General features: G+C 31.3%; 1 protein-coding gene across 1 annotated transcript in view; it reads left to right on the top strand.

Moving 5' to 3' along the window:
* The window catches only part of LOC145295646 (protein SHQ1 homolog), a 71,709-nt gene that overhangs the window by 35,652 nt on the left and 14,398 nt on the right, over positions 1-21,659 (top strand). Inside the window, exons 6-11 of the mRNA XM_080141484.1 lie at positions 1,142-1,290; positions 1,519-1,631; positions 8,224-8,339; positions 11,266-11,316; positions 13,775-13,878; positions 17,447-17,500. Of these exons, the coding sequence (XP_079997610.1) occupies positions 1,142-1,290; positions 1,519-1,631; positions 8,224-8,339; positions 11,266-11,316; positions 13,775-13,878; positions 17,447-17,500 (587 nt within the window). The remainder of the gene's footprint in view (positions 1-1,141; positions 1,291-1,518; positions 1,632-8,223; positions 8,340-11,265; positions 11,317-13,774; positions 13,879-17,446; positions 17,501-21,659) is intronic.

The following is a 21,659-nucleotide window of genomic DNA, read 5'->3' on the forward strand; positions in this document are numbered from 1 at the left end:
AAACGAGAGAAATTGTTTAAATAGTTTCTCTGGCATAAATTGACTCTGGTTTGAGCAGGACCTCTCTTTGTTGTTTTGGTTAAGAGCATATATTGCCTGTCGTGGAAGCTAATTCCAGCCGTGTCAGGAAATCTGTATTTTTCTCCTTCATAATGTTCTATGATTCAAGCTGCAGGTTTTACTATATCTGTTGCATATAGTGTTTCAACCAAATTAAAATCTGTAGTGTGTATGGAAAATCTTAAAAATTCATATAAGTTATAAACGAAGAAATAAATAAAAAAAATACATTGGTAAATCCAAGTAGACTTTAAGAAATATAGTTAACAAAGAATAATTAAAAATGAAATTTTAGTAATTTTTAGTCAGTTTGTACTTAAGTTTATTTCAATATAAAATGATAAAAGTTATTTTATTGTAAAACTACATAAACTTGACTAAATTTGAATTTATACATTGTTGCAAATTATTTTTTTGTTATGTATTTTTAAGAAATTCTACTTGGACGTATTAGTGTAATTTTTAATTGCTTCATTTTATATGGATTTTAAAATTTTTCTGTACACAAAAAATTTCCAAAAACTGAAAATCTCAACATATATTTTTTTTTCTTTTAACATACAAGTTTTTATTGGGGTTTATATTTTTTAAAATTTTTATTTTGAATTTATTTAGAAATAAACATTTTAAATATGAATTTATTGGGAAAAAAAATAAAATAGAAAAAAAAATCTGTTTTTTGGATTATAATTTCATTGGAAGACTTTATTCTAGCCAAATTAAAATCCAAAACACTAGTATTCCAACTAAATGGATCTTTTTCCAAATTATGATAAAAAATTGTAAGATGCATTCATTCAAGATAAAGTTGCTATTTGATAGTTTCTTTATGAGATGCTCCAAATAGTTAAAATTAATAATAGAAATGTTATTCAATTTGTGTTTTTGTGCAATTTTCAAATGTTTGAGATGTGTATATGTATACATATTAAATGACCCATTAGCCATTCCATAAATTCCATATTAAACAAGCATCCATTTTAGGATGAAGCATCGGAATCAAACTTATGTCTCATTGATTGGAATTACTCAATCACATGCCTAACTTTTTAATTAAAATAAATTATCTTTACTTTTTCAGAAGACAATGATAATGCTAATAATGAAAACGAACTAAACAGTGAAGCAATTTTATGGTATGCAAATCCTGATGAAACAGATTCCCAAATTGGCATGCATTCTGGTTATGGTTTCGCAAATCAGAGGTCGGCTGTGTTTGAAAAGTTAAATGTACGTTAACCTCCACACATTTTTTTTTTCATACCCTCCTTTCCTTTATAAACTTGTTTTTTAAATAATGTTTTGAAAATTAAATAAATTCAGTAATTTTGTGTTTGTCCATTAAATATTGTAACTTTCCACCCTTTTTTAAAAAAATGATTATGACTGCGCTTTTAAAAAATATGTAAAATCTTTTAGAATATTTACTTTGTATTTTGATTTTTATGTATTTTTCAGGATGAATTTGCAAGTGTGATAGAAATAAAAGATCCTGACAATTCATGCATAAAGATGCGAATGAAGAAAAAAATGGAGCTTGAATCAAAAAAATTTGATCCTGATTATTTTATGTAAGTTAAAAACAATTTTCTTTTGTTGGCACAAATGTTTTCTATTGCAAAACCGTGAGCTGCTGGACCTGAAATAAAAATTAAAAAAAAAAAAAGAATTCTATATTTTCTTGTTCTTATAGTAAACTAGGGAGAGAAACAGTATTGCATTATAAAGGTACCTTGAGCCACATCATAGTTAACTAATCATGATAAGGGTGGTTGTCATCAAAATGTGAAAATTAAAATGTATTAAAATAGTTTAGAAAGGGTTTTCATAAAATTGGCGTAAGTTGGAATTGTATGCATTTTGGTAGTGTTCACAGATCACTGTCTGGAAGGCAAGAAATAACACATTTTAAGTTGATTAGTATTAACCATAGAGCTGGAGATGATACCTCCAGAAGATCGTCTTTTTCTCTCTCTGATATGCTTTTAAAATTAACTTTAACCTGAACTGGTTTGATTAAAATATTTTTCATTTTCAAAACATATGGATTGATAACCTTGTCATAAAAGAAACAAAAGAACAAAAAAATATTTTAGATTAAAAAATAAAACCAAATAACAATTTTGTTAATTTTGTTAAGAAATACAAATTTTTGAGAATTTATTTTCAGTTAGTAAGGGTCCCTGGCATTGCCTGCATAACTGAATATTTTATATTTAGCTTTTATGTATTTCCTGTTCAGTTTTATGTGTTGCATTATCGTGTATAACAGATTGATTTACATAGACATTTATTCTTGGAATAGAAATGTAAAAGGAGGATGCATAAAACACGTAAGGTGTTATGCAATTATCAAAGAAAGAATACATTGTTGTCCCAAATACAATAAGAAAGACACATGTTGCCAGAGCCGTAGATAAAGAATTTCATGCATAAACAATGTATAAGTAAATGGTATTCATTTTGTTCTGCCAGAACTGTTATTAGGAAAGACTGATGGATGCAGAATCGGTGTTCATAAAAACCATGCAAAGATGGCAGTCAGTCAAATAATATCCAGCAACTTTGAATGATCAGTTAGAAAGAGACTAACCTCTTATTCTAACTTTTGTGCAGGCATGGAACAAGTTTTTTTCATTACTGGACAGGAGAGTGCATTGCTCTATAATGGTAGGCCGAATAATTCCAAGGGAGGTAACTCTGATAATTTTGCTCTTACAGTTTGACAACACAAAATAAGTCTACAAAAAGTCTGAATTGAGATTTTATTTTAACAAAGCATATCAATTTCATAAGAGAAAATGAAAAAAATGTCCAGCAACAAAAATCTTTTTGAAGGTGTCGTTTTTATGCAGGTGTCTTTCTAACATTATTTTTCTGAATTCATATCAATATTTTTTTTTTTTTTCAAAAGACAATCCATCCTTACTACAACTATTATTATTGCTACAACTATACTATTATTAAGATTACTATAAAATTGAAAAGATACACCTGAAGAAGGTTCGAAGTTACATTGACTGAAATGATATGGAAATAACTAAGTTGAGAATAATAATCTGATTATTATGAATCCTCAATCCTCATCTCAAAAGTTCCAAAACAAAATAAATTATTAATGAAAAGAACTGACGCCATTTAATCTGTGCATTTCATGACGAAAATGTTAAAATTTCAGATACACCCATTTTAGTCTGCGCATTTAAACGATGGACATATGTAAAAATGAATTTCACAAATGGACATTTATCATAAATTAAATCTTCTTGCAATCTAAACCCAACTTTATATTTTATTTTGATAGAATTTTCATTCTTATCTCTTATAAATATGTATGAGAAATCTTATCGCTCATTTTCTCACATAATTTAACTTTAATCATTCTTATTTACACTGTTTTAATCTATTCACAGCCATTAACATTCCGTGTTATTTATCTTGTGTCATCTTTTATTTGATGATAGATTGTATTATGATTTTCGTTTAAAAAATTTAATATCCTAGTTGTTGAAAATTCAAATTATTTTTGTAAAAGTTTTATACAATACTTAACTCAGAATTTACCCAAGAAGAATTTATAATAAATATGAAAACCTGATATTTTGTCGTCTGTAATTAAAGAGCTCGGTGAAATTATTTTTAGTGATGAGCAATGTTTCTGTGGAAAAAAAATGGTTTGTACAGAAAGCGTTTATTCTGGATTTTTTTTATAAATCCAGTCATGTATATAGTTTAATCATGTTGAAAATCAAAGTATATTTAACTATAAAAGCAAACATAAAAGGTTTATTTTCAATTGTTTGTTTTTAGTATGTCAGCACTTCGGGTGCACAAAAGCTTTCGTACTCAATGCACCTATTTTTTTCACTTTTAATATTAAATAGCTCACACAGAATTACATGTTTTAGTTCCTTAAGGTATTGTAATATGGATATACAATGATTTGATACGAGTGTGTGTGTGTACATCTAAATAAATACATGCAAAAGTTTTTTCCATCTATCTTAACATGAAAGCAGATTTTTCTTTAATTCTACGATACAACATAACAGTTTGAAATACTGTATATATATATATATATATATATATATGTGATTAGTTTTTTAGAAAAGAAATCCAGCAGAGTGCTCAATTAAAAGGAAAATCCGAGATATAAGAGCATATTTATATTTTGTATTTTGTGTACAGAAAGTTGTGAGATGAGACAAGTCATTGGTACCGTCGGTTTCAAGCCTGATGATTAGGACCATTTAAGATATCCATATCAAGCTCTCTTCAGCCAATACTCATCTCAGATGTATTTACTACTCCTCACAAAGAAAAAAAAATTGAGTATATTAATCTCAGAAATAAATCAAAGAAAATTTTTCAGATAGATTTTGGATTTCTGTAAAAGATGGAAATTCCCATAGTCAACCAGAACTTATGCATTTTGGAACCAGTCCAATTTTCAGTTTTGTAAATCCTCGCTACCTGGCCCAAAATATACCCCTATTTTCTGAGATGCAACCATAAATCGTGCTCTACATGAATCCTCAATGTAACTTTCACAGTACCAGGATACCAGGAATCCTGAAAAGCAACAACTATATAATCACCAGTTGATGGTAATTTTTGTCATTTCTATTCTGTTATTTTACTAAAATTCAATTATGTTTCATGGTTAAATTTTAAATTCTGAAAAAACAACATATAGACACATATATTCGATTTAAGAATTTATTGTTTGACAAAAGGAATATATAGAAGGGGTTATGTAAATCTCCTTAATCCATGGATTTTCAATAATGGCTCATATCATCAGAGGAAGTGAAATGCGCTTATCAAAATGTTCAGCTGCGAATGGACGCTAATTTTGCTTTTCAGCAGAATTATTGAAAATAGTTTTTAATAATTCTGCTGAAAAGCAAAATTAGCGTCTATTCGCAGCTGAGCATTTTGCTAACCGCATTTCATTTCCTCTGATGATATGAGCCATTATTAAAAGCGTTAAAAACAACAAAATGGTATTGTTTGGAAATCAAATTTGAAAAACTTGAAAATAATTTTTTTTAAATTGACGAATTCAGAATAAAAAAATAACTAGTCTAGTGAGACAGTTTTCTATTTTTAAGAGAATACTTTAGTCAGCTCAGTACATGACGCGCTTAGTGACCGTTTTTCTGTAAGCGGATTGTATTTCTATAAAAGTTAACATTTTAAAGAAATTTCCACACAATTAATAATTATCAAATATTTACATACTAAACATGAAACTAATTCTGAAACTATTATGAAAATGGATGATATATGCCGATTTATTTTATCAATTTTGAAATATTCTTCGTCAACTTTGCGCTGTCGTAACTTTGCTTCCTGCGGTAGTAAAAATAAAAATCAAACACAATAGAGATGGACTTCTTTGTTTATATAGCCTGTAAAATTTCAGCCATATCCAATCAAATTTAACCCTGCGCATATGTATCCAAACGTAACATATAAAATGTAAACATTGAAAGAATAGTTTTCCTTTTTGTTGTCATTTTTTACCATTTTTTTTTTCATTTTTAACTTGGAGCATAAAAATATTGAACGCATAAAAGAAAAATAAATTAAGATCATTCGAATGCTTATTCTCTTCTCTTTTCATCAATATAATTCTTTTAAAAATTGACCAACAAATAAAAAAGATATGACTTGTTGAAGCACATTAGGTATGTAATATTGCTGATGTCCACAAAAATACAGCATATGCTTGTAATGCTAAATAATTGTTAATGCTACTTCGTTACACCATTCGCAATCGTTTACCATATCATTCTCTTAACCTCTGCTCACATATTTTTGCTAGTATGTATATATATATATATATATATATAATGCAGTGATGAGTGTTCTGATTTTCCCAGAGGTAGAAGAAAACAGAAGATTTAAGAGTCAAAGAGACCTCTACAAAGTCAACTAAAATAACAATTCACCAACTAGCACAAAAGATGAGAAAGAAAACTATACTAGCTAAAGTTGTTAAAAATAAATCAAAACTTAAATATGTGTAGTGTAAGTTGCATCTAAAAATGTAATTTAATAAACCCTTCTTTTTTTTTAAATTTTATCTTGAATCTTTGTCCCACTTTTTCTTGGAAACTACTGGATTGATCTGCCTGAAATTTTGTATGAACCTTTGTTATGATGAGCTGCAGCGAATTAAGTATTATGATATTTGTTAGATGCACAGATTAATATTTAATGTAAAATTAGTAAAATTTAACCATATTCAACCATCAATTTGGCATAAAGCACTCTTTCTAAGTATAAGGCTGTAACTTTTGCCCGTTTTTTAATGGGCTAAAAAGTTTAGTTATTTTATAGTTTCAATATAGATCATCATATTGCAGGCAACCATGCTTACATGCTGATTTGACAAAAATATTGTTTTGCTACTAAAAATATTGAAATTTATGTACAATTTGAAATTCACATATAATCTGAACCCACTATCATTTGATGTCAGATTTTTCTAGATGCTCACATTTCCTCATAGTAAAGTTTCACATAATCACTGTTTTAATATCCATACAAAATATTTGCAGGAATTTTTTTTAAATTGTCACTTGTATCGATTGTGTGGATAGAATATGCATCAAAATCAAGATGAACTTTTTGTGACAGTTTTTAATTTTTATTGGTAATTCCTTACTAGATTAGAGTAGCATTGATTTTTTTTTTCATGGGGGTTAAAAATGCTTAAAAGATTACATAGAGCAATAAAAATAATTTAGCAGAATTTTCTTTTAGTTATTACTTAATTAATTTTTGTTGCATATTTTTGAGATATAAAGTTGATATAGTTTGAAAATAGAATGAATATTAGTTTAATTTATTTAATATAAGTAAAATTATGACAATTTAAAGTGAAAATGCTTTGTTTTAAAATGTGATCATATATCTACAACTATGTTGAAACATTCTGTACATAAATAAATGCAAAACTAAAATGATTTTGTCTGAAGAATAAAATGAAGATATGAAAATATGAAAAACACTTCACAAACCAAAAGAACAATTTCTTATGCAAAATAAAAATTTTAAGTAACAAAACTTATTCTTTTATAATTCATGCAGTAATTTTTTTAAAAAATTCAACATTTAAAAAATTTTAAGCATTGTAATTCAAAACTTTTGCAAAACAGAATTTTAATTATAAAAATATAAATTTTCAAAGAATATTGAGTTTAATCATTTTGCAATTACACAAATTGTCAAATATCAGCTACAAATTAGAAAAAAATTGTATAAAAATGGGTTTGTTAAAAAACAACAACCCTAAGCTATCTGCTAAGCTAACAGATTTAAGAACAACAGCTTAAGAATAATATTTAAGTAAAGGTATCAGAATTAGCAATGTCTGAAGAACTTCCAGTCTTTGTGTCCTGACCAAATAATGCAAAAAACAAAATGAACATTACAAAAAAAAATGATATCTTATATAAAAACAATTTTTTCTTTATAGTAGGTTGAGAAAAACTTGTACACTGTATTAAATTAATTAAATAGTGAAAGTTCTACCACATCCATTCTGTAGTTCAAATGTTGCACCATCTGACTATGATCTATTTTGATCAATGTAGCTCTTTATGAAAAGTCACTAATTTGAAATTCAAGAAGCCTTTAAAACAAAAGGACTGGTACTTTGGCCAAAAGCTAGCAGACAATGATGTTTTTTACTTTCAAGAATAGTTGTTTTTTAATAAATTCTTGCAATTCTTTTGTTTTATATTGTACATAAATTTCTCAATTTACTGATAAAATTATTTGTTAGCCTTTGAAATCAGGTAAACTTTTTACAATTATACATAACCACCCATCACTCATATTTGATTTGTTTTCAGCGATATTTTGTACTTTATCTTTGGAATCCTAGCAATTCAAATATTTGATTTTACATAAAACCTGTGAATGTATGCTAATTTAGGTAATAAAGTTATGAAAAGCATTTCTTACTTCTGGAGATTGGTGTTATTTACTCCTTTTAGCATTGAATTGAGAATATATTTTAACACTACAAGCCATGCAACCCCAACTTTGATTTTAAGACAATTTCCAAAGTTTTATTGATAAAAACATTTTCCAAAAGTAAATAAAAAAAAAAATTTTATGTTGATTTTGCTGATATTTTATTTTCAGAGCTGATTTTCTTGATGAAGATGAGATGGTCTGCACGGTTTGTCATTATATTCCTCCTTGGGTGAAATTATGGAATGAATCTCAAGAAAAAGGAGTTCCGTATCAAAGTCTGATAAGTATGTAAACTCGGTTTAACATTTGTTTTACATGCTGGCTTTTAGAATATTGACTTCAAACATTTTTATTTTTAAATCATTTCCATAATTTAGGCAAGATTTTTATAGGCTGGATGCCCTTCTTGACACCAACCTAACCTGGTGAGATGATGGGGACCAACATTTTTATTAAGACACCATCTTTGGTTGATTGCCCATCATGGCTAAGGAATATTTCACCTGTCCTTAAAATCACGTTTCTGAATTAACTATTACATGCATTCAGCAATTCTATGAATTCAGTTGTCTGTTTGTGAATCGGGTATGATTTTTGGTGAGGCTCCAATTTTGGAACTTTGGGGAATCACTTCTTAGTTGCCATTACTTTCAGATGCACTCAGACCGAGAATGATAAGATCTGTCAGGGTCCCATCTATGGGTTAAATAAAGTTTGTTATCAACTACACTAAGCTGCTTTGGACAGTCTTAAACAAAGTGTTCACCTGTACCCTCCCCCCTCCCAAATTCACCTTTCCAACTTTTCAAGCTCTCTACAATCTATGCTTCTAGATATGATACAAAACTACATTTGGTGATTAGGGTTCAATCACCCCTTCTTTACCATTTATAAATCTGTTTACTCTGCTGGGTGTGGTAGCACATGTCACAATTCTATCTATGGATTCAATTTACAATCTATGGAATATGCGCCTACAAACCATTGTTATATGAAATAGTATCTATTAAATATTAAGAACTTTCAACATAAAAACGTTCATTGTTCAATAACCCCAAAAAGTTGATATCTCACCTTTTGTGGGTGATGTCTGTATTTATTCCTTCTGCAATTTTCATAAATCCAAATTCTTCTGGATGTATTTTTCAGGATTAAGACAAGAATACAACAAATATTAAGAGACAATTATTTTAATGGCAAAAAAAAAAAATATTCATGCATTAGTGTTTCATGGAAGAAGTAATTTCTTTTTGTATCATTTGCTTTCCAATAATGGTGCTACCATTTGAATAGAACATCAAATTCTGGTTGGAAAAAAATATACCTTTTCTCGTGTTGCATATTTTGATTTACTCTCTTCAGCCATCCAAGAAACCATTCTTATGACAACTGATGAAGATATTATAATTGTAGGAGACAGTGTATCCCAACTAATGACATCTAGGCCCAAACTTTTCCTTTTTCAGAAAAAGTATAAATAGATATCTTAAAGTTTAATTTTAGAGCCAACATTAAAAGACTAGCACCTTTCTTTGAATAATGTTTTGCCATAAAGATCCATATTTATTTTTTTATGGTTTTCAATTGCTTTGAAGTATTTGGGGCTCTTGAACCAATTCTAGGGCAAGTATTTCAACTAATTCATTAACATTCAAATACAAAACTAAAAAATATTTCAACTAATTCATTAACATTCAAATACAAAACTACTCAGCAGAGTATTTTTCAGGTCTTGCTTTGCCAAAGTTGTTTCAATTGTTTTTTAATTTAATTTTTTATTAATTTATGTTGCAATATTTTGGACTTGTAATGGGGTATGATCCCACACAGTCGGACGATTCTATTTATAAACGATGCTGCTAGGAACTGACGAATCGAATTAATTCACGTTCTGCTACCAACCAATCAGAAACCAGAATTGCTTCATAAATATTAAACCTTTTCTGGGGCAATTTCACATGTTTTTTTTCGTCTCGACACGGTAAGAATATTTTGCTCTGTGGAACTGTCTACTGCAAACAAGTCACCTCTCAGGAATTGTGTGTAACAACGAACCATCTGAAACTGTTCTGTCTACTGCAAAGCAGTCACCTCTCAAGACTTGTTTAGAACAACGAACCATCTGAAACGTTTCTGAAACTAAACATGGCTTACACTTCTAGAATTTAATTAATAGTTCTCATTAACTCTATAAAAATATAATATTTATACTATAACACATGATTTGTTTCATCAATTATGGTAGTATTCCCATCCCCACACACACTCAAGAAAAATGTCTCTGGAGTGAAATAAATCTGTAATGAGTTTTGCCAGTGACAATAAAAAATGAGAAAATTTCTGTTCTCGTGCAGTGGAAAATGATCATATGAAGATTGTCTCACGTTATTGTCAGGTTATGTATCTTTCAAATTACCTTTTTAGCTACACTGACTCACTATTTCAGAATCCTTTTACTCTAGCTTATTACCTGCTTAGCCATTTATTACCCACCAGTTACCATGGAGAGTGAGTACTGGACACTGAATTATGATATCTTGAAAGAGACAGCTTTATAGAACATGTCTTTTTTATATCACAACATATAATCAGATAGCTTTGGAGATCTCTGTTGAGATGAAGTTATAGAAGTTTTCAGACAGACACTTCTGGATTTCCCTGGAGATGTGACATGAAGCTGAGTCCTGCTGTATGTATGGCCTTCTCACCGAGCATTTGAAAACAGTGGACAGCAACTTAATATAGCCATTTGAATTGAGTCTTCCCCTTTACAAAGATGTAGAGAAGCATTGACATAGCCTTCATTATAATAAGTAATACAGCAATACAAAATATCCTTAATCGACTTTAAGAATAATAAAACTGATTGTTGTTGATGATTAAACACACACAAAGATGGTTGTACGGCAATTTTGTTATATGAAATTCTATCTCCACTATATCTATTTAAAAGAGAGGGAGCCTATACTTTTAGGGGTTATATGTTTGCCTTGCATCTATCCTTGTTAAAACTACATGATCACCTATCCAGATTGTTGTTTTTCTGTCTCTGCAAAATCTACATGTGCATTCAGAAATACCTTACTACTTGGCCAACCATGTCTAGTCTACCCTTCATATGATTCATTCAACCTCTGAATTTCATGCAACTGTAACGTAAGACTTAATTTTTCTTTTATGCATGAAATATCTAAAATTTTCTTTTTGCAGAACTGAATTCTGATGAGCAGTATCAGCTGACGCTTTTGCCGAAAAAAGAATGTATCCTTTTAGATGTTGTCTACAGTAGAAACAGGTGCTCACAAGACTCTTGATTTTTAGAGGATATTTGTCCCGAGCAGTTTTAGAGGTAGATGAGGGCGTCTGATATGATATTTCCTCCTCCTCCTCCTCCTCCTCCTCCTCCTCCTCCTCCTCCTCCTCGTCACGATGTTCAGTTCAACATCCATATTACATGTTGGCCAGCTTTTAGAAATTGACTTCGAAAGTAATTTATCTCTGACCAGGTCTTTATCCCCCTTTCTTTCAAGTCTATTCATATTACTTCTTCCCATGTTTTATTTCGATTTCCTCTGGTGAGCTAACCCTGCTACTTCAATTGTTCTACATCTGCTAACCCACGAACTGTCATCCATGTTTTTTCAAACCTTCCTTTTTTGCACACATTTTCCAATACTGTCCAAATTTAATCTTCATCTGAGCTTGTCTTTAAAACTTGCATTACACATCCATCATATCATTCTCATATGATTTCTCTTCATGCAATGCATGTCCTCAACTGTCATTCACCAGGTTTCACTTCCATACATATATTTTTTACACATGCCCAATAGACTCTTCCTTTGGTGATCAACAGTAGTAATGCTCTGTTGATTAGTAATGGCAAAAGTTTACTTATTCTTGCTGTCACCTTTGCACATGTTTCACACTGTGCTCCAAGGTATTGCTAAGATAAAATTTCTGTACAACCTCAATCACGTTGCCATCCACATGTGTTTTCTCTATATCTGAGTTCTTATGCATGTTGTTTTACATGTATATCCGTGCACTACAGAAAATTGAAGTGCACCCAACTAACTTATCACACTCATATTTTTACTCTCACACTTTTTATCTTTGTTGCTTACACTTTACAAAACTATGACAGTGTTATTGCAACAACCCCTTCGATCCTCATTTCTCCTCAGTCAAAATGAATGTTTTTCTTTGATAAGCTTCAGTGACTGACTTCACCTCAGACTTGAAATGGAAGATTTACATTAAATCTGTTGCAAAGGTTGTTGGGAAAATGGTTGGATTATTTTACCACTCCAAAAAGTACCTCACTCCTTACCCAATCCAAAAAGTACCTCACTCCTGACCCACACTCCTGACCCAATCCTCTATCTGTATAAGAACCCGACATGTCCTCAGATGGCATACTGTTGTCGTATCTGGGGAGGTGCCACTAGGAATACTCGTTCCTTTCTTGACATTGTATAAAATCGGTTACATAATCTAGTGGGGATGATGTCCTGTCTTTTCAGCTTCTTTCACACGGAAGAAATGTTGGTAGTCTCTCTGCTACATCTTTATGTTCCTGATAGTTGCTTGATTGACCGCCTTAGTATCCCCCCCCCATTTAAAACATTCACAACAAGAACTCATCTAGTTTCAACCACAGCAAAGAACTTTCCTTTCTCTCTTTACCAAGAACCAAACAAAATTTCTTTGGTTAGTAATGAACCATTAGTATTAAAAAATTCTATTTGAATTACCGCAAAGATTCCCAACATGTAATGCCAAATAATAACACATGAGGTGATGGACTTCCAAAGCAACTACTTTATGATGAGCTATGTTTTGAAATGCAGAAGCATAAGCTGAAGTAGAATTACAAAGCTATCCATGCAATTAGGAACAACTTCATTCATGAGGGCAATAGATGAGGATAGAGCTTGAGGTAGAGCTAGGTAGAGAGGGACAGTTGGAAAGTTTTCAAAAAACAACACAAGCATCAGTTCCAAATGATCATGATTTCAATATGAACATCATCAAAAACTGAAGAGGCATGAAATATAACAACCCTAATCCCAAATATTTCCGCAAATGAAACAACCTGTATGATGTGTAATCACTACTAGTGATTACTACAATATTGTCCCATCGACTACTGTACACTCAACCCTTATCCTCGAGTGGCCTCCTGGTGGTGACTCCTATGTAAAAAAAAAAATGAATTTTGCTCACGCAGATGTACACTGCAAAACCAGTTTCAAAAGACGGCTCATAAATGTTGTGGTAAGTATGTTTGTCTGCCATTTGTTACATAGCATGCAGAACTGGAGTTGGTCTAAAAAGCCACTTCCGAAGTCACAGATGAGCAAAAGATGACATCATGTGTGTGTGCGTGTATGATTACAGGTTCGATCTGTGGTCAAGGAATGAATGAAAAAAAAATGAATTGATATGAAATATTTGTAATTCTATAGATCACAAAATACGAACCATCTATCCAGCAGATTAATTAATGAGTTCAGTTTAAAAATTCCGAAAGGTTGACAAAAATTGAATAAGAGATGATATGAGTAAATCCATCAAAATGTTATGACTATAATAACAACTGCAATGAGGATAATAGTTTGACTTGCCAGGATTACAAGATCGATACGGATACATATCGTTTCATTATTAATATTACTATAATTCATTTTTGACTTCCTTAACTGTTTTCCTTTAGACCTGCTTGATGATGCGGAAATTCTGACAAGTGTTTACCTCGGACTTGTTGATATCCTTTTTGCCTATTGTTATGACGTCAGAATTAACCAAGGAGAAAAAAATGTAAGCACTTTGAACTCATCATTTTTTTTTTATTGGGAAATGTTTCTACTCAAATTAACAGTGCAAGTTCTATAAGTTAGATTTTATGCTATGCACATGTGTTATTGTTTTCGAAAAGTAATATTTTAAGTTTTGTTAAGCAGAAAGAGGTTTTTATGTTTTTAACGTTTTCCATGTTTTCAAAACTCATGTTTTTTATTGTTTCCTAACTTTTATAATTAAAGTCACTTGGAAAAGTTGACTTCTTTACAAAAAATACTAATACTTCAAGTTAGCCACTGCTGATGATGCTTAGTACGATGATGATGCCTGAAACACAACAATATAAATATTGCAAGTGCTCGACTGAGCTCCAATCTATGGTCCCCTCTTGCCAAACTTTCACAAGAAACATCTGTCTAGCAGAAAGCACTATCAATAATTTCCCCCACTCTTTATCTGTGCCTAAACCTAAACATAGATTCCATGAACAAAGCTTCTTTCTTAGAACTGCTTGCCTATTGTCTTCCCTTTTCCTGCTTTCCAGCTCACTACAATATTGTTGTCTTCAAATTAAACGTAAACAAGTTTTTGATAAGCCGTTAACAAATTTACTGAATTTCCATTACTAACGATTACTTTATTGTCCAACTGTCTACTGTACACTCTTTGACCCTTATTCTCAAGTGGCCTCTTGGCCTTGATAAGTGGTGATGCCTTTGTAAAAAAAAATGAAAATTTCCTACTACAAATTATATGTAGCTATCGAAATAGAATTTATTCAATCTGCACAAAAATATTGGGTTTGTTCCATAATTTTTACAAAAAGATTAAGAAAAAGATGACAAAAAATCTTTACAGAATCGAACAATAATTTTCTCTACAAATTTTGATTCCCAATAGTTGTCTTGATAACAGAAGGTGAAGCAGAGGGAATATACGTGAAGTCACCTTTTTCTTCACCATATTCCCTCTGCTTCACTTTTTGTTTTCAAGTAAGATCTTTGACTTACTTGCAGTTTCATCAAATATCTGTAAAATCCGATCCCGCACTTTGCTAATTCCTACCCTCTGATGAGAAGGAAAGTATTTCTTCAAAACTCCGCGGATTAAGGACTATCCACTGATTAAGTGTTTCCTTTAAAAATTAAATATGTTTTAAACTCTTTATCATAGAGTTTTTTAACATGTTTTATTAACTATTTGCTCTTATATATATTATAAATATATGTATGTAACTGTAATATCACGCAGTATTAGTGAATCTCTTGACTGGGGCTTTGTTTCTAGAGCAATAACTCTTGACATGTTAAAGGCTTTTGATAGAGTATGGCATAAAGTTTACTTCACAAGATTTCCAGTTACGGAATAGCTGAAAATCTCCTCTCAAATGTTTTCCTCTATTAAATTTATAAGATCGGCAGAAATAAGAAATTCATAGTATCAATGCTGGCATTCCTCAGTTCCATCCTGGGCCCAACACTCTTCTTGATCTTCATCAATGATCTCCCAAATCACATTCTTACATCATTTGTAGACATTTATGCAGACTACATCTATGGTAACACTTCAAAGGCTGGTAATGATCAAGATCTCTCTTTTCTGACCTTGAGCATGTGGTGTAGTGGGGGGAAAAGATGTCTGGTTAATTTTAATCCATCTAAAATCAAGCTTCTTTCTTTCCATCATCAACACTCTGATCCCCATCTGATCCCAATTGAAATAAGTGCCTCTTGCCTTTTGAAAGCATCATGTTTTGACAGCCTTTACTTTGAATCTGTTGCCAAGATCACCAGATAAATGGTTGGATCATTCTACCACTCCAGTAGATATCTCACTGCCATTGCAGTCCTCTACCTGAATAAGAGCCAAGTACATTCTAGAATGAGGTATTATGCCACATCTGGGTAGGAGCTACTTGGCGCACTCTATCCTACTTTGACAGAATTCAAAACTGGCTTTGATATCTAGTAGTGATGCCCTTTTCTCTTTCCTGCAACCTCTTTCTCACAGAAGAGATGTTGCAATTTTTGGCCCCCCCTCTTTTCACAAAAAAAACACTCGCCTAGCTACAATCACTATCAACAATTTCCCCCACTCTTTATCTGTACCTAAATCTAAATGTAGATTCCATGAAGAAAGCTTCTTTCCTAAAATAGTCCGCCTGTAGAACTCTGTTCTGCTGGCCTGCTTTCCAGTTGACTACAACATAGTCGCTTTCAAGTCCAATATAAACAAGTTCTTGTGTAGCCATCCCTTTAAATAATTAAATTATCCCAATTTCCACCACTAACAATTACTATCCTGTTGTCTCAGTGACCACCGTACACTCATTAACTTCAAGTGGCCTTCAGGCCTTGATAAGTGGTAACTTCCTTGAGTAAAAGAAACATTTCTAAAGAGATGAAGAAAATTAGAATAATGACAGAGCAAAATTTGTAATTAAAATATATGTAACTTTTCACTCCACATCAATAATTACAGTCTCATAACATTCAAATACATGTCTATTAAATCCAGAGTCAAGTTCGCTCTATTTCATTTAACAAAATCCAACAAATTTTCTGGATTTTTTTTAAAATGAACAATTTTGTGAGACAAAAAAAAACAAAAACATTTTTTTTCCTTGATTCCACTGATACTTTTTGTTTTTATTTATTTAAATTTTTTTCTCTTGTTTCTACTTCTCAACTATTATTTTAATTATACCCAGCTCGAGTTTTAATTCAATCTGCACATCCAAGAAACATTGATTTCAGGTAATTACATTGAAAAAACTGAGAAAATGATAGTTGAGAGAAAATAATTTCAAAATAAAAATGGAGGATTATGCCAAATGTAATTAAGACAGCAAGAAAAGACTGATAATATAATTTAGCTTCCTAACCTTCCCCATTGCTCAGTTTGACAAGTTAAGCCGACTGTCAATGATTGAGATTAATTTAAGACAGATGTCCTCCTAATGAAGTAAGAAAATGTTTTTTACAAAGGTATCATTTATTGCCTGGCTAAGTAATAAGAATAACAAAGATATTTAAAAATTATCTTCAAAATTTACATTATCTGTCAAGTAGATTTTGGTGGTGTCAAGTTTGATTGGAAATGGGTTTTTATTGAAAAAGAGATTTAAATTTCCATACCATCCAGGAAATGTTTTTTCCCCATGCAAATTTTATTGACATTCTATACATAAACTGATTGTTACAATTGTGACATTTTTCCTTTTTTTGTAACCTATGTTCTGATCAGAACATTGTTCATTAACTTCTATGATTAAAGACACTGAGTGTATGCAAGCCATGTGGGTCATTAAATAAGGTTTGTGAAATTAAAAGATTACAAAAAGCATTTCATTTTTGATTGGGATGTATCAGGATACATCTCAAATATTGTGCAACAGCGAATTGGTTTGCTCAAATCCAAACTGATTTTCAGCATCATTTAAAAAAAAAGATTTAGCTTTAATTTTATTTTTTTGCATGGTAAGAATTGTAGATATTAAATATAATTTTACAAAAAAAAAAAATAAATAAAAATAAAAAAAATAACCCATTTTATGATTTTGTTCAAATTTTCTATTTCTTTTCAGTCTGAATCTGGTTGGACACTTGCCAAGTTGAGTTCCATGATGAGTTGTCTTGTGGTAAGTTTCTTTAATCCTATTCCCTATTATTAGCATTTCAAGTTGATTTTTTTCTTCTTCGATAATTGTTATTTTATCAACTTGCATGAAAAGAACTGTAAAAGATGCTTAAAACCGTTTGAATTATGCAAAAACCATAAGTAGTTCAAAAGTTATGAGAATTTTAAATGCCAAAATTTAGGCTTTTCCGTGGACATTTTCTTTAGAAAAAGTGGGCTAAATTACGGACCTCAACATTTCAAGAAATTTATTTATTTTTCAAGCTATTTTCCTGAAACTTGGCACTCTTATGTAAAATTGTGTGCTCTTTCTGATTATGCAGTCAAATTTGATGTATCTATTTACCATAAGCCATGAATTATAAATTCAGATGTACAAATTTCATTTTTTTTTTAAACTGGCACATGGTGTATCATACAGTGGGTGTCTATTCATGAACAAAACTAAGTATTATAGTGGTATTTAAATATAGATTTATTGAGAGCAAGCATTTTCCTGCCTCCTCACCAAAGGAGAGCTTAATCTGAGTGTAGCCATTGAATGCCTAAAGAGCATTCATGGCCGGTATTTACTACTCCCCGCAAAAAAAAAAAAAATTGAGTATATTAATCTCAGAAATAAATTGAAGAAAATTTTTCATATAGATTTTGAATTTCTGTAAAAGATGGAAATTCCCATTGTCGACCAGAACTTATGCATTTTGGGACCAACCCAGTTTTCAATTTTGTAAATCCTCTCTATCTGGCCCAAAATATACCCCTATTTTCTGAGATACAACCATAAATCATACTCTAAATGAATCCTCGATGTAACTTTCACAGTACCAGGATACCAGGAATCCTGATAAACAACAAACCAAGGCCGCCAACCCTCAATATTTCCTCCTGTATCAGAAAACACACTATGTGATATACAAATATCTGTATGTGATGTTGCCAATCTAATCAAAAACCTTGATTCCAGTAAAGCAACCGGCCCTGACGGTATTCCAATTATAGTACTCAAAAAACTTCAACCAGAACTAGCACCCATACTTACAAAACTGTTTAAACGTTGTCTTAAGGAGAATTGCTTCCCTTCAACCTGGAAAATCTCATCAGTATGCCCTGTATTTAAGAATTCAGGTGATCGTTCATCCCCCTCTCAGTAAGTCTCCTGTGCGTGTGTTAAATAGAGAAGTAATCAACCATCTCAGCAAAAATAACCTTCTTAGTGACACACAATATCGTTTCCGTTCTGCTAGATCTACAGCAGATGTGCTTACAGTTATATCTCATAGGATTAGCGAATCTCTCGACAGAGGCAACCTTTCTAGGGCAATTGTTCTTGACATATCAAAGGCCTTTGATAGAGTATGGCATAAAGGTTTACTTCAGAAGATCTCCAGCTATGGTATAGCTGGAAATGTCTTCTCAATTATTAAATCATTTCTCTCTGATAGGTTCATAAGAGTAGTAGTTGATGGGCAAAACTCAGAAGCTCACAGTATAAATGCTGGAGTCCCTCAGGGGTCCATCCTAGGCCCAACTCTTTTCCTGATCTACATTAATGATCTTCCAAATCACATCCTTACATCATTCGTAGACATTTTTGCTGACGACACTACCATCTATGGTAGCACATCTAAGACAGTAAACGACCAAGTTCTCTCCGATTCTCTCTCCTCTGATCTTGATCACGTTGTACAATGGGGAAAGAAGTGCTGGTTACTTTTAATGCATCTAAAACCAAGCTTCTATCTTTACATCATCAATGTTCTGATCCCCATCTGGCATCAATTAAAATGAATGGCTCTCGTCTTGGGGAGACCTCAAGTTTTGACAGGCTTCTGGGCTTGACCTTTACTCCTGATCTTAAATGGAATATGTACATCAAATCTGTTGCCAAGGCCGCTGGAAAAATGGTCAGATCCTTCTATCGATCCAGTAGATATCTCACTGCTGATGCAATTCTCTATCTATATAAGAGCCAGATACGTCCAAGGATGGAATACTGTTGCCACATATGGGCAGGAGCTGCTAGAAAAGACTTGTCCTGCCTTGATAGGGTTCAAAATAGACTTCGTGGCCTGGTAGGAGATGTCCTTTTCTCTTCGCTGCAACCTCTATCTCACAGAAGAGATGTTGCGAGTTTGTCTCTGCTTTATCGTTATTTTCATGGAAAGTGTTCGACTGAGCTTCAATCTATGGTTCCCCCCTCGCCAAACTTTCACAAGAAACACTAGACTAGCTGAAAACATTATCAATAATTTTCCCCACTCTTTATCTGTGCCTAAACCTAAACATAGATTCCATGATCAAAGCTTCTTTCTTAGAACTGCACGCCTGTGGAATTGTCTTCCGTTTTCCTGCTTTCCAGCTGTCTATAATATGGTTGTCTTCAAGTCCAACGTGAACAAGTTTCTGATGAGCCGTTCCACTTAAGTTAACAAATTTACCGAACTTCCATTACTATCGATTACTATATTGTCCTTTTGACTACTCTACACTCTTTAACCCTTATCCTTGAGTGGCCTATCGGCCTTGATAAGTGGTGACGCCTATGTAAAAAAAAAAAAAAAAAAAAAACTATATATTCACCAGTTGATGGTAATTTTTGTCATTTCTATTCTGTTGTTTTACTGAAGATTCAACTATGTAAACAAAGAATAAAACAGTAATTTTTTTACCTTGTTTCCACCTTAACATTTAAAATGATTACTTCTATAGGTTTTAGGGTATGCTGAAAACGATTATCGCATTTAAATTTTCTGCAAATAAGTAGTTTTCTGAATATTAAGCAATGCCATTTCTTGGTACACACGAGCGTGCAAACCTAACCTCGAGAAACTATGCGCAAACACATGTATCAAGATGGCCACCAGCAATAATATAAGAAATAACATAGCTTAATATCTGGAAAGCTACTTATTTCTGGAAAATTTAAATGCAATATTCGTTTTCAGCATACCCGAAAACCTTATAAGATAGTTATTTTAAAGAAAAATGTTAAGGTAAAAATTTACAAAATGCATCACTATGAAATTCTTTATCGAACCACCTAATTATTATTATTATATTATTATTATTATTATTATTTAGAAATCTTCAGTTAAACAAAAAAAATGGATTTGTTTTACAGATTCGGAAAATTGTCTTGACAATGAGCTAAAAATAAATTAAAATTTCACAATATCTTTTTTATTTAATTGTTAGGTGAAAGTACAGAATAGTTAACAAAACACCCTTCCTTCCCCATGTTAAGAATGGGTTTCTTAATAATGTTGTTATTTCAGCATGGTAGCATAAGTGCACAACAAATACCTTTTATTTGTTATATATTTGTTTTTTTTCTTGTTTTGTTTTTTTACCACTAAAAAACAAACACATGTACTTAGTACATTTTGTTATTTTTTTAAGTACATGTGTACTAAAAGCGTTAAAAACAATAAAATAATATTGTTTGGAAATCAAATTTGAAAAACTTGATAATGTTTTTAACTTGACAAATAAAAAATGAAACTTTTTTTCTGCTTTCATTTTGAAAGCAGAAAAAACAGTTTTCTATTTTTAAGAGAATACAAACTCAATAATATGCTGACAGCAATGGTTAGTGCATAGCGAGCCGTTTCCCTTAAGCACTTTGAATTTCTATAAAAATTTTAAAAAAATTTCCGCACAATTAATAATTATCAAATATTTACATATTATACATGAAAATAATTTTGAAACAATTATCTATATGAAAATGGATGATATATACCGATTTATCTTATCAATTTTGAAATATTCTTTGTCAACTTTGCTTGGTCGTAACTTTGCTTCCTGTGGTTGTAAAAAAAAAAAAAAAAAAACATCAGTAGAGATGGACTTCTATGCTTATATAGCCTGTAAAATTTCAGCCATATCCAATCAAATTTAATCCCGCGCATTTGTATCCAAACATAATGTATGAAATGTAAACATTGAAGAACCAGTTTCCCTTTTTGCTGTCATAATTTTTTACCGTTTGTTTTTTTCATTTTTTAACTTGGAGCATAAAAACGCATAAAAGAAAAATCAATTAACATCATTGAAATGCTTATTTTATTCTCTTTCCATCAATGTAATTCTTTTAAAAATTGACCAACAAATAAAAAGATATGACTTGTTGAAGCACATTAGGTATGTAATATTGCCGA

Source organism: Euprymna scolopes, chromosome 2, assembly GCF_053919585.1.
Source record: "Euprymna scolopes isolate OS-2025 chromosome 2, ASM5391958v1, whole genome shotgun sequence".
Taxonomy (NCBI): Eukaryota; Metazoa; Mollusca; class Cephalopoda; order Sepiida; family Sepiolidae; genus Euprymna; species Euprymna scolopes.